The sequence below is a fragment of the Amblyomma maculatum genome, chromosome 1 (genome assembly GCF_055883805.1).
Source record: "Amblyomma maculatum isolate TAMU_Amacu chromosome 1, ASM5588380v1, whole genome shotgun sequence".
NCBI classification, from domain to species: domain Eukaryota; kingdom Metazoa; phylum Arthropoda; class Arachnida; order Ixodida; family Ixodidae; genus Amblyomma; species Amblyomma maculatum.
This window is the reverse complement of record NC_139344.1, coordinates 415800988-415815919: the sequence shown is the minus strand read 5'-3', so window position 1 is coordinate 415815919 and position 14932 is coordinate 415800988. Positions and strand designations below refer to the sequence as shown.

At 41.9% G+C, this 14932-nt stretch overlaps 1 protein-coding gene across 1 annotated transcript in view; it reads left to right on the top strand.

The window, feature by feature from the left end:
- LOC146208993 (neuropilin and tolloid-like protein 2) overlaps positions 1 to 14932 on the top strand; it is a 43706-nt gene that overhangs the window by 16648 nt on the left and 12126 nt on the right. Inside the window, exons 3-5 of the mRNA XM_084587349.1 lie at positions 7643 to 7840; positions 12336 to 12489; positions 14144 to 14235. Coding sequence (XP_084443475.1) covers positions 7643 to 7840; positions 12336 to 12489; positions 14144 to 14235 — 444 coding nt within the window. The remainder of the gene's footprint in view (positions 1 to 7642; positions 7841 to 12335; positions 12490 to 14143; positions 14236 to 14932) is intronic.

Here is a 14932-nt window from a genome sequence, read left to right as displayed (position 1 = left end):
TGATTTTTTTCTACGCACGTGACTGCAATCGCAAAATATTCGTCAATAACGGTCACCCGTAGCTTACATTCCTTATACAGTAAAAACAATTGGCAGTGCCTTAGCTTTGCTGTGCCTGGATATACGCAGCCTAAAGCTACGGTTATGCTTGGTGCTGAGTTTGCCCTTTCACTGAGTTTTATCGTATGTTCAGTCCACCGAACAGTATCGGAATCACTTTCTTTACCCTCCTCGTCCTCTTCCTCATTTTCCTCCGGCTGCTGTTGCTGTTTAGCGGCGGCCATAGCACGTCGTTCAGCTTCCTGGCGACCTCTTTTCGCTTGGCGCTCTTCTCGTTCTAAGATGATTCAGTCTTCCGGGACACTCTCGCGGCCGCTCTGGGAAAGAGTCTTGTCGTGACGGTACAACGCACGCCACTTGTCGAACATAACCAGCATTGGATTGAACGCATCAAAGTTAACCTGCGTTCTATAAGTCGTTTACAGGAAAAAAAAAAAGGAGCAGTATCGGTCACTCGTGGAATCCCTCTATAATTCTCACTTAGACAAGGGGAATTATGAAGCGTTTCACGATCCTGCGCTCAATAAAGAAAAATTAGTGGCGTGGAGCAGTGGTAAAGCGCTGAGCTGGGGATCAAAGGGATGGAGACTCGCTTCCTCGGTGGAAGACAATGTTTGATAATTTATTTATTAAGTATCTATTCAATGTGTTGTTGTTGTTTTGGCTGTAGGAAGAAGGAAAATGAAATGCACAGGCCTCTTACTGGCACTGTAGCTGAGCCACCTGTTGTGGCTGTAGGAGGAAGGAAAAGAAAATGCACAGGCCTGCTACTGGCTCTGTTGCTGAGGCACCTCCGCTGCCTCGTGCCGACAGAAGAAAGTAGACAAGAAATAAAAAGAAGAGGGAGAGAAAGAAGCGTGCCGAAACAGCCGTCGTCCATTATCTAAACAGTGGCGGATGCGATGACGGCCTACAGCAGATAAAAATTTGGTGGCTGGCTAGCCCCCGCCGTAAGCGGCGTTGACCTACCATCCCCGCCCCGTGAAGGCCAGGAGCAGCCACCCTTCACCCAGCTGAGCCACCACCGCTGTCTTGTGCAGACAGAAGAGAAAATAGAGAAGAAAAAAAAAAGAAGAGGGACAGAAAGACGCGTGCCTCAACAACAGCCGTCGTCCACCACCGAATCAGTGGCGGGTGTAGTGAAGGCCTACAACAGATAAAATTCGGTGGCTGGCTAGTCCCCGCCACAAACGGCATTGACCTACCGTCCCAGCCCCGTAGGGTCAGGAACTGCCAACCTTGACCACCTCCAACCTCTGTTCAATGGTGTCTCATGCCTATTAAATAGTGATTAGGGATGGGACTATAGTGAACTAGAATGCTAGATGAGACCTATGGTTGGTGGCTTCGAATTAGTGTTCTCTCGCGCATGCGCATAACGGGCGTCCAAGACACGCGAAACTCTGCGCTGACCCGCGTATTGTAGCTTTACGCTACAAAAGGTCACAGAAGAAAGAGCTGAGAAGCAAGTATTCTTGTTATTTTGAAAACCAGGAAAGCAGAGAGTTTTGCTCCTCTCTTCTCAGTTGGAGATAAATATATTGCGCGATGTATCCCGCTGTTGGGTTTCTAAAGTGATAGCATTCAGGCGAAGCTAATAAAAAATGCAACATTTCAAAGGGGGCAAACGACATTACGCGGCAGTGTTAATTGGGTTAGCAGCCTTCAGCGGCCGCAAACCATCGTCGCATGTTCGCTACCCCATGCTCTTCGACGGTTCTAGAAATATGCGTATCAGAAAACATTTAATATGGTGAGCATCTCACCGCGTTGGTGCAAATCTAACACACTTGAAAAATGGAACGATTGGGAAACATTGGAAAATGATACACGAGACAGCGCTGGACAAAAACTGGTTTACCCGAACAAGCAGCCAGCCCAGAAAGCCAAATGAATCCTGCCAATCAAAAGTGCGAAAAGACGTTCTTCAGTGCCGAGTCATCACAGTCATCGGCCCACAGAACATCTTATTTTCCTTGCAACCTGCACCCGCACAATGTTGTCTAATAAGCTAACCTCTATCTGTGAGCAGTAGTGACGCTGGACTGATGCATTTGTCGCTACCTAGCATAAAGGGCAGGTTGTGGTGGCCTACCACATCAGTATGCGAGGAGATTGAAGTGTTGAGGACTATCAGTTGCTGGTATAGTCGTGGTATTTTGTGTCGCGTGTGACTGTGGGCATGCTTTTGGCACCGTGTGTGCCCCTATCTGGAAAGTAGCAACGGGCAGTGGTCCACACGGTACAACAGTCCACCGTTTTACAACCTTGTCATTCTCCGTTGTACGATCAATTTCACACCAATCAATTTCATACTCAATTTTATGTAAAACGGATTGCAGGCTAGCACAAAAGCAGAAAGAACACCCTGTTAGATAATGTTGCGTACATTCCAACCATTTGACCACTTTTAGGGAATTCCCCAATTTAGAGCACATTTGTAAAAAGGGAAAAAACACTCATTTTCATCCACCCAGCACAGATGTGCTGCACCAAAAGAAATCAGTACAGCTTATGCATCAACACTAAGAAAAGATTGTCTTGGTTTATGATTCACACCAGCAACCTCCTCCTTAAGGGGAAGCCGCTCGGCCAACTGATTCATTATTAATATAAACAGCGCGAACACGAAGACAAAGGACAAGATACACGAAAACCACAGTACAGCGCTTGTACTGTGGCTTTCGTGTATATTGTCCTTTGTCTTCGTGTTCGCGCTGTTTATATTAATAATGAATAAGTACCAACTCGCCCAACAAAGTATCTTGGTCGGCCAACTGAGTCAATTAAAATAGATAGTCTATGCTACAACGAGAGCAAATTTTCAGAGACTCTAGATTGTAATGGCTTTTCTGCGATGCATTTGTAATAAGAAAAAAAATTCATTTTAGCATTACCAAAAGCGAAGTCATACATATACAAAAGGAAGGAACCAGGAACAGGAATTATTTCTCAAATGCAGACCGTCTTTAAAACCTGTACATCTCTTCTTTGTAGTCGTGTGGCTGCGCTTGTATGAACGATAATGCGTAATGACTGCTTTACTGCATTCTAAACGTGCGCCAATATTTCAGCAACGTTCTTTTGCCACATATGTTGCCTGTTACATACAGTAGAAATCAACAAAATGGGGCTTTTCAAGACTGAAGTGGCATCATCATATTTCTGGACTTCTCTGATGCTAGAATCTTCACATTTAAACTTTGCGACAGCTTATCACAAAATAAGCTGTCCGAATTGTGCTGCAAAACTCTAGAAAAATAAAATAACGGTTGCGAACAACACCGCACAAGAATGAGTAGGGATCGCTGAAGGGTTAATAAGCACGATGGGGAGCTTGTCATTGGTTATTTAGGTGAAAGTCTTTAATGGCTCATGCTGTCGTGGACAAAGTGTGTCCCGCTTTCGCGGCGTTCTGACTGACCGAGGCGAGATGCGTCCCTGCCATCTGCAATGTCACACTTGAACGTGATAGAGAACGTGCATGAACAATATTAGAAGCCACACAGTTTAAAGCAGTGCTTAGCCATGCCGGAAGCCCGAAAGATAGTAGGGATTTTGGAGCTGAGGATGACGGCAGAATAAAAATTAACGCAATGCCCTCTGAAGCTGTTTCACTTTAATTAAGCGCATTATAACTCGAGTCATCGTTCATGATAGAGTTATGTCTAAGTACTGTATAGGTTTCAGTGGAAATGAACTGGTAATCAAACATCAATCTACTAAGAAAGCAAGTGGCTGAAACCCAGAGCTACGGTTGAATTATTCCATTCTGGCCTTTCGCCTAACGGTGGTCGACATGCTTATCTACCTGTGTAAAAAGAGCATGGCTCATGAGGTGTGATGTTTATCCTTGTAACATGGCATGTCTTGCATTCTAACCGACCTTAGTCAATCAATAGCCAGGGAATTTGAGTCTTGAGCGCTAGCAGTCTGAACAAACCGGTGGTGTTGCCATAAAAATGAGGCTTTTAATGTTTAATAGTTCAAAACTGTATGTAAACTGCACAGAGTCGGAGCTAGTGTACCTAGCAATAGCGCACCATATAGGAGCGTATCAATGTCAGCTCCAGTAAGCTTAGTAAAGGTCGCAATCGATCGAAGTGCGGTCGCGATCACTTAGTTGAAATAGTTATAACCTAGTAGTAGCGCACTCTGTATAATCGCATCTATGCCTGCAGAGCCAAGCTTAGTAATAAACACAATCAGTCTATCTACGGAAGGGGTTTTTGATCAAATAAATAGGAAGTGTAAAAGTTATCTAGTAGTACTATGTCGAGCAATTTACGCTGTAACGCTTGCAGTTTTCTCCAAATGTCCTTACAGCGAATGAATGAGCAGGCAGTTATTTGTAGTAAAGGTCACACCAAGGTATGTTAGAAATTTTGAATATTCTTTTTACGACATTGTTCCTAAGAAATCATAACAGCAAGCATCACGTTTAGGTGAAGGTTCATTTAATATTGATCTGCACCTCAACAGTAGTGCCAAAGCGTACATGCACTAAAACAAAGGTTTCGGCTAACTATAACTTCTGCTCATTTACGGACTTCAGGTTAGCGACGTCCACTTAATAATCACAAATTGAGGAAGGTCGACAGCAGTAGGAAAAATTTGCGGGCGCACGAAAGCAGCAGATGCGCAAGCAATAAGCAGAGTTCGCATATGCCCTGTCGAATCACAAGCAGCGCTGAGTTTCTGAACACTAACCAAGAAAGTAAAAAGCAAGAATCGGTTGGTTGGCTTGGTTTATGGAGTTTAACGTCATTAAGCGACTCCGGCTATGAAAGTCATCGCTGAGGAGCGCTCTGGAAACAGCAACCAAATGGGGTTCCTTATCGTACATTGACATCGCACAGTACGCATACACTTGGCTTTTCGTCTTCATTCGATAGCGATTTCTGCTGCCAGGATTCGCTCCCGTATCTATGGTCACATAACTCGAGCATCCTAACCACTGTATCACCACGGCACGGCAAACGAAAAAAATTGGGGATGGAAAAGGGTGAGAGAGAGAAAGCACAATGAAGAAAAAGAGAAGAAAACATTTGGAAAGCATTTAGAAAGAACGAGATAAAGATATAAAAATAAAAGAAAAAGAAAGCTTCAGTTGCCCGCGCAAAGAGGGATGGCACAGCGATATCCATTCCTTTACCCTTGATGACTTTTGAGTACTTCCTTGCCTGGCACTTCGAGCTGCACAACTTGCGCCTAAAGTACTCAACTCAAGAAAAAGCGCAATTTCAACGTGAAAATAGGTCAATATAGCTCGTAAATAGATTATGACCTTTGGCTCATGGTTTGTTTAAACGAGAACTTGCCATGACTATATTTCATGGGAGTGTCGGCACAAGAAGCAAATAGAAAAACCTATTACCAAACACACACACACACACACACACACACACACACACACACACACACACACACACACACACACACACACACACACACACACACACACACACACACACACACACACACACACACACACACACACACACACACACACACACACACACACACACACACACACACACACACACACACACACACACACACACACACACACACACACACACACACACACACACACACACACACACACACACACACACACACACACACACACACACACACACACACACACACACACACACACACACACACACACACACACACACACACACACACACACACACACGCACACGCACACGCGCACACACACACACACACACACACACACACACACACACACACACACACACAGACACACACACACACACACACATAGCGCCAAGTGCGAAACCACTCCCAGAGATCTGAGGAGCGATACGAAAAGGAAAACTCACCAAAGAGAGGAGTAACTCAGCAAAACCAACACGTGTCAACGATTCGCAGAATGCCAAAGGAAGAACAAAAGCGAACATCCTAATGCGGGCTCTTTTTTGGTTGTCTCTTTCTGCAGAATGAAAGCAGAAAATAAGAAAATACAATACATTTTGAGAAAGTGCTCAGAACGCGGGGTCATCAACTCGAATATTGATGATGATGATCGTGTTCTCGCCGGGGAGGATGCATTTTCTGGGTCGCTTTCTTTTTATCGCGATGAGAGGCCCTTTTCCCTTGTTATTCTTTGCAAAGTCTTCTTGAGTACAAACGGCGGCGAAATATAAATATGCGTTTTTATCAGCATGAATTGATGGTCGTAACAACCGTTATCAGTGTCTTGCGATAACATATGGCTCTTGTTTTACGGCCCGTCTCTGAGGGTTCCAAATATCAAAATCATTTTGGTTTTTGCTGTCACGCGCCCTTGTTACTCAGGTGCTTCACTTTGGAAATGTAAAAGGCGGCTTCTTCGGATATGAGTTATGCGTGCCTTATTTAGCATTCCGCTGCAGCAAAGGAAGTCTGCTGACGTCAGAAAGTGCAACAGCGAACATGGTATTACATTAACAAGGATGCGATAGAGTTTAGTTGTCTATTATGAACCTTAAATCACCCTAAATGTTTCCAAGCAGTCTAAAGGTCGACTAGAGATGCTATTTAGTTAGGAAGTTAAAAGCTTTCTCAAGTACATCGCTTTTGTCCCGTTGGAGCTGCGGAATGATAATATGCTAGTAAAGTGAAGGAAGTTGTCTGGCACCTAAAATCTGCTCTTAGGTAAGAAAGGCAAGGTTATGGCGCATTTTTGATCAATTTATACCTCCGGGAGTCGCCGAACGGGAGCTTCAACCACCGCAAAGCATAAAGGCGTCTTTTGCAGGCCTTACAACCAGATAGTATATTTAGACAAGTCTAAGGTTTGTGCCTGATTTGGGCCTTTATTATATATTGAAGTGTCGCTATGGCAGAAAATTGCGGGCAAAATCCACAAGACTAACCCAGCTGTAGTTAAACCAACCTTTATAACACATATAGGTTCTGAATTTCACTATCAATCAAAAACGTTTGGTACTTTGTTGCGAACTATTCAGAAGACAGTCTTACAGAAACATCTTTAGGGAGAGTTTACAGCAGGCAAACACGTGAAAATATTGTAGACAAAGCGTGGAGTGATAAAAACTTAAAATGTAAAATTGAGCTTCTCAGAAAAGGGTTGAGCCCATTCATGCTACAAATTTCCAGTATTGCAATTGTATTCACCATAAGTGCTTTGCCCTTACACAAATTCTTTGCCCCTTCCTTCTCTCCTCTCCCCTCGTGAACCAAAGTGCATTGAACTTAGGACATAACTCGGTTGAATCGAGTCACTGTATTTAGAGAAAACACTCATAGCAATGAAACATGGAACACTCCGAGCCTGAGGTGGCTGGCGTGAAAACTGTCGTGTTTTCTTGGAACGAAAGCGATCATGTTTTCTTGCACTTGAAGACAGCATTAAGCAACGCTGCGAATAACAAGACCGTGTTCCCACCCCCTTTCATGTTTTCATTTGTTTAGGACACATGATTTTAACAAGTTGTCTCTGGTTCACTGCAACCGCTACCAATGTTGGCTGAGTGAAACTTCGCCACACAGGTCCTTTTTGATTCTGCTACATCTATTAAATATATATGCGATGTTACTCTTGCCGCAGGCTTCATTCAGCCACCCCAATCAACACGAAACGTCTCAGGCTGCGGGGGTACGCTGACCGGAGTGGGCGGAGACCTCGTGTCTCCAGGTTATCCCGAGACCTTTCCTAAGGACGTAGACTGCACCTGGCTCATACGCGTCGACTACGACAAGCATATTTACATCCGCATCTTAGAGCTACAGCTCAAGGGAAGCATCGGTAAGGTTTCCATTTTCTTTGATGTTTGTGCTTAGGAAAAAAACATAACAGCTGAGGACGGAGTTTGCATGGACTAAATACCGAAAAATGACAAAACATGCATTGATTAATTGTGTAAAGCCTCCGGTTAAACTAGTTGCAGTATAAGAGCAAAAGGTAACCACGACAAATATTTTCAATAGTCCGTCTAAAAAACAGCGCAAAATTAGACCTATGAAAAGCATTCACTTACAGCCGTTTGATATTTGACTGTTAATGGGCAAGGGTGCGTACCTGCAAAATTTTCATTATTTTAATCGGAAGACAATATTTTAAATCTGCTGTATTCTTCCTTTTGTCCCAACCAGGTCATTAAACATTCGAAAAATGAAAAACAGGAATTTAAGGGAGCTCAAGCTTAACTTTGTGTACACGCGATAGATCCTTTGTAAACTGGTTTATATTGGTTCCAAAGTACACTTTATTTGTGCTGTAAGGGAAGGGACACCGCCTCAACTACGGGCATCAGTACTGACGTCTGACAATCTTCCTGCCGCGTTCCGAACTCCTCTCGTCAACACCCGAGCCGGAAATAGGGGTTGGTGACGGCTATTAAAGGGAACAAGTTGTACATGCATGCTATTGCGTAAACAATTTTCCTATTGCTAAGCATGCTACTTACAAGTGGGAACCAAACCGAGTCTGTTTGTTGCCGACGAACGAACGTGGTTATTTCAGAGTGTTTTTGCTCCAACAAATAAATAAATCAGAGGAGCTTCTATGAAACAGTCAGAACTGAGGCAAAATAAATGTCCTACGGCGTCATTTTATGTAGCTCTAAGCTTTGCTCTGTTGTTAGAGGATATATTTAACGGCCATTTCTCATGTACGCGTGGTATCTGTATCTGCATACGGCCGTGACACTATTAAGGATTTTAATACGTTCCTCTTAAGGCATATCGTTTGTTCTTTCGAAAATATCGCAGAGATGACCGTTGTTACCGCACATGATACAAGAATGAGATGTAAGGGGGTCCCGTATAATATCTACATGGGCGCTCCATGCGCGCTGTTAACGATACAATAAAGCAACGCTGTCGGGAATCGTACACGATGAAAGCTAGGCTCGTATGAATCATTTTGCTGTGAAGAAAGAACGTTATGAAATCAGGAACAATTTGCTGGTGTAATTTAAAGCTGCGAGTGCGAGAGTGCAGTAGCTATGAGCAGCTATTGCGATGGAACATATTCTGCATGTGATGTGCAATAATTGCCATTTAATCACACAATAGTATATATGTTTCACTGTGAAAAGGCTTTTTATTAGCTTTATCAAGACAAGAAAACCGTCTTACATTTAAATGAAGCAGTGACATATATAATGTGCAATGGAGAATGAAGCAGATAACAATGCCGGTCGGTGCACATAAGCAGAGGTGTTCAACCTTGCTCTGTGTGTGTTGTGTTGGGTTTTATGACATATAGGCAACTAAGGCCATCATGAGCTTAACTCAGGGTAAAACAATTCTTGTTAAAAATAACTCAGAGTTTGTTTATTAGCTTTACTTCTTTTAAAAATCAAAAATAAAAGAAATTTCGACAATGACATTCTCTCCTAGCAAAAGACTTGGATGAAATGAAACGTGTTTATTACAGAAACACAAAAATGTATTCTCCCAATTTTCTCATATTTCGTGCATGATATTAAAATGTGGTTTAATTTGAGCGGTTCATTGCATGTCTCAAATTTGTTTTTTCTTGTCCGAGGAGTCTAAAGTTATGTGTGAGATGTGTATGTCCAATGCGGAGGCGACACAGGATCACTTCAAAAAAGCGCTATTTATGACTCCATGACTTTCATTCTTGAACGATAGGCTTTACTAAGTATAGCTTGTTATTTGTTTAATTATCCCATGAAGCCTGTCATTTATCTCTTAGTTTTGTCATTATAAATTTTGTTCAGTCTTTACGGAGCAGGTTGACTTGATTTATTTAAGCGTTAAATAGGCGTGATGCACATTCGTCCGCTTTTTCATTGTCCCTGATCCCCATGTGGCTGGGGACCCAGCATATTTTTATAATCTGTCCTTTTTTATCGCCTTTAGCGACATTGTGGATGATACCGCCAATTAAGGGCTCCGTTGGATTTTTGTGGCGCAGTGCAGTAAACACACTTGAGTCAGAGTAAATAACTGTTTTTATCTTTTCTTTCATAATTGTTTTCATTCGCTAGAGACTGCATTATATTCTGCAGTGAAAATTAATGAAAATTCAGGTATTCGCACTGTTTGTTTCCTTTTGTCGTGAACTACTGCACTTCCAACAGATTGGTTTTGTTTTCGAACCATCAGTATAAAATGCTGTATATTGCTTGTATGTTTCATCTACTGCGAAAAACTCCTGTAATATCTGTTCACTTGGGGTTTGCTTTTTATGAAAGTGTGTTAGCGTGAAGTTGCATACATCGGGAAAGCTGTACTGTTGCGGAAGTGGGTTAGGTTTCTGTGCGAAATTTGGGAGAGCATCCAGTATGTTAAATTCTCTGCATATTTCTTCATAGCGAAGGATTAGTATTTTGATAGCATGAGGTTTATTGCTGAATAGTGTTCTGGATGGTGCTGTTGTAACGACAGTGTAACAGAGGTGTTTCGGGAGAGACCTTATTTTTAATATGCACGCGTTCCACCTTGATGCCGTTTCACTATGCCAGTAAAAACGACATTATTGACGCTCTTGATTTTAAAATGTTGCCTGCTTATTATTTGGTATATAGTTCAGATTTGTTCCCATTACGCATGCAGGAGAGATGTTTGCAGCTAAGCACACTTTTCAGAGAAATGAAAAAGAAGCAGCCGCCATCTCATTACTTTAAAATGGGTTATACATAATCAAATGCTGATTTGACGAACATCTTTTAAACGCGTATTTTTGAAGAACTTTCCCACAACTAAGTGGCAGCAGGTATCATGGGCAATCATAATGTAAGAGTTCTGCCGTGAAATAGATTACCATAAAAGGCCCTTTCATTCAGCATCAGCGCAACACTGCGTGACAAGAATGCATAAACATCCTGGAATGAAATTATTCTACCTATTTGGAAAATTTTAAACAGCTTCTCTAGCCGACAACTCCCATCATGACTCATGCACTTTCTCTGTACGTTGCCGGAAATTATTACACAGACAGGATAACTGCTCTGCCGTTCACTCACAGCCTGGTGGTGCCCAACATTTATGATCTCTTTGAACTTCAGGCGCACCGTCATGAGCAGGGCCAGCAAATAGAGAAACCAAATATATTGAGAAACGGACGAATTCATCTGTTGTTCAGCATTCAGCGCACATGCTTCTTTTTTTTCAAAAGCTCCTTTTCAGCAGAGCTTATGCAAACAGCAACGAACGCGAACAATAAATGAATAACTGAACCAAATTTTGTAGTCATTTGGTAATACATCACTTTGTAATATGGGGTGTATAGTATGACAAAGCGGATTTCGTTTTCATTGTAGTTCGTTGCAACACAAGTTATATTAAAATGCAGATTCGCCCTGTAGAAGCAAGCCCAGTAATCGTAAAAGGAAACAGTGTTTTCTTCGCCGCAAACTCTCAAACCCTATGCTCAGTTGACTAATGTTGTCAAAAAGTGTGCTCATGTTTCCGTTTCACTGTCAGTGGAGCACGTTATCTTAAGGTGATAGTAGCGTGTCACTATAAAGAGAAATTATGAAAAAAAAAATATTTCTTCACATATGGGAACCAATAAATTTCCAAACATAATATACGAGTTGCTTAAATTTGCAGTTGATGAATATAACAGATTAGTCAGAACCGAGTGATATCACCCACAGTTTGATCTGGGCAGGAAGGAGATTCTAGTTAACGAAAAATAAAGACTTCTGAGGATGTAGTCCTGCCAAAGATCCCATTAGCGAAGCTAGCACTTTTGAGGTGAGAGAGAAGGGAATTCGGAGATTATTTAAACAAAACCTGATGGAAAAGTTTGAAAGCGTAAAGTATGTGAACCCTCTTCAAACATTGGCAAAGACTATACATATACAAAAAATATTGATTTGTTTTTATCATGCAACCATTCATTTCAGCGTGTAAGCGAAAATATTATGCATGTGGAGGACGTACACGCAAGCGTGCAAAAATAACGATTTGTTTAAGTATCTGAAAAAGATTACCAGTGCATTGTACGTGCCCGGCTGTTTCAATTACAATCTTTGTTGGGAACTGGATCAACGACACGTAGCGCTTCTTTTTTCACCTGGTTGATTACAGCGTCTGGGCCGCATATAAAGCATGCTGCCAAGACATACGAAAATAACACCATTTTATTCCAAATCTAATCCAGCATGAGTGAAGTGCCATTTTTAAGCTTCATTGAACTAAGTTATTGTGCTGACAGAAGAAAAATAAATTAAGCGACGAATGCGGGCATCACGTTTTGAAAAAAATATATATAGAATGCATTCATTTATGTATTTTGCTTCCTTCTTCTTGTCATTTCACAGCGAACTGCGGGGAGGCTGAGCTGGCCATTTTTGACGGGTACTCGAATCTTAAAGTAAATCCTGTGCAGCTCAAGCGCTACTGCGGCGACTTGAAGTACTACAAGAACACCGACGAAAAAACTGAGCTGTCCAAGAGGAACCGGATTCTGGTCAGGTTCGTACATCTTGCGTTCAGTTTCATTAATCTAATCGATGAATATGAAACATAAATTGTGTGCATTTTTGCCGTACAAAAACAGCAGGTGAAAAATCGACAACTGGGCCTTTGTCCGGAATGCGTGCATGTCCCTGTGTGAGCCCTCAGAATGAGGGACGCAGTTTCGGCCCCAGGTTTTGTTTAAGCCACTTTAAGCAAGCTGCTCTGACAGCAGAGCGGCCCCACTTTTAAAATCGGTCATCATGTATTTTCCTTTCCGCCTGATCGAAAGTGATGATGTCTTGTGCTCGTTGTGTATGTGAATGAATCAACTGGTATTAAAAAAAGCCTAGTGTGAGACAGTCGCGAATTTTTCTTTATTTTGTTTTTCTGTTGAGAGTGCTAATAGTAAGGGTGTATGTTTCCAGTGGTGTGATTCCAAGGTGTCATTCCAAGTATTGGAGAAAATGTGTCCAAATCGTCTTGTCGCTATAATTCATTTCTCAGGTTGAAATTTTTTTCACCGATAAGCAGTGAGATTTCAAAGGAACGGCGTTTGCAACCACCTGTGCCGGCCTTCCTTCCAAGTCGCACGTTACCGCCCAAAAGTACAAAATATTAGAAGAATGTTGGAAATTCATGGGAAACACCGGTAGTTTGTAAAACAGTACTTATTCCAGAGACTTTCAATATTGAGGCCATGTTTTGTGCGGCTCGGGTGGGGCCTCTTCATCCGCTTTCAGAAAATATGTAATTCGACACGTCATCTTGAACTTCCCCAATTTGCATTCTAGAATGTTGAACTTTAAGGTTGAGCAGAGGAAGAAGGTCGCTAAAAAATTTTTATTCTAAAATGTATGAACTCACAGGAACATTTTTAAAATATTGGTATGCTTGCAAAGCATATTGATTAATTAGTGCAGCGCAGAAGTCATGCTATAGTTTACGCGTTTATATCTAAACACATAACTGAATTTCATGTGATACCACTTTCGAGAAATTTATTGCTTATGTCTAACGCCGTCCACATACGGGTTTAACTCCTTTTGTGGCTCACCGTGTGACGAGTTTTGTCTCTAAGAATAGCGAACACGACCGACTGTACCTAATAGTTTTGAAATTGTAACGAATGCTTTGTGTAATCGTTTATGACAGGTTGTTTGTCAGATTTAAATTAAGGTCAGAGGAAAGTCCCTGTGATTACGTGCTTTAACGACCGTCATGCTCGCCATGAGAAGAGTTCGTCCCATTCCAACATCCGTATGCTTGGCTTTTGTCATAGAAGTTTTCTCCACAGCGTGAAAATATGAACCAAATCACATACAAAATGCGGTTATCAAGGCTGATTTACTTTTCGTATCTTTATCTGTGAGCATAACTAATAGCGTTTACTATAAATTTAAAATGAGGTTTGATCCGCAAGCATGCTTTGCACTAAATATATTGATTTAATTCGAAAGTTGGCGAGATTTTGTTTTTATTAATTGCCCGTTCGTTAATTCCGTGACGGTAGTGTTTGTGAGACACCCTTTACAGGCTTCTCTCAAGCCATTACGGCGGCTTCAAATGGTTTGCTTTAAATCATTCCCTTAAACAATACTCATATTTCTTATATGCAATCGCTCGCGGCAAGGTTGCAGAGTTTAGATAACATGTCTTTAATTGTTTTCAGGCTAAGAACGACGGTGGCATCCCCAATAAAGCAACCAGGTCAAATAATTGGGTTCAAGCTTGTCTGGACTGCTGTCACATTCCAACCTAGGGGTGAGTGCATTTTTCTATAGTTTAGTACTTCCTGTAGCTATTCGGCGTCAGCTATCTCGGCAAGCATAGTGCTACTGATAATACTATTAATTATGGTAGACATCCATTGTTAACTTAAACAACGCGAACAGGATAGCGCCGGACAAGAAACAAGGAAGCCATTTTTTAAATTAACAATAGATGTTTACCAACATGCAGCGCTTGTACTGTGTACTGTGGTTTCCTTGTATCTTGCCCTGTGCATTCCTAATCGCGTTGTTTAAGTTAACAATGAATGTCTACCATAATTAATAGTATTATCAGTAGCACTATGCTTGCCGAGATAGCTGACGCCGAATAGTTTCGTGGAAAAGGCCGGCAACGTCAACTGCAAATGAGCTGTTATCCGAAAACTCTTATTTCATGCTCAGCGCGTCCTTAGGTGTTGAAGTGTTGCCGTTTAATGTCTGCCTCAGATCGCCGCACTATACTCTTATCTCGAGAGCCCACTGGCTCGCTTCCGACTTCCACGTCTCTGCAAATACTAGGCTGCTCTTATCATAGTGCCTTGTGGTTGTTGTGCGCCCTCACATCAGAACTAGAAAATGATTTAAAAATTATTTTTTCTTGCAGAAGAACATATAGTTGAAGTAACCTCGAATTCAAGTTTCTTATTTTGTAGCGAAACGGCACGGTTGAACCCGGACATTTCAACTCA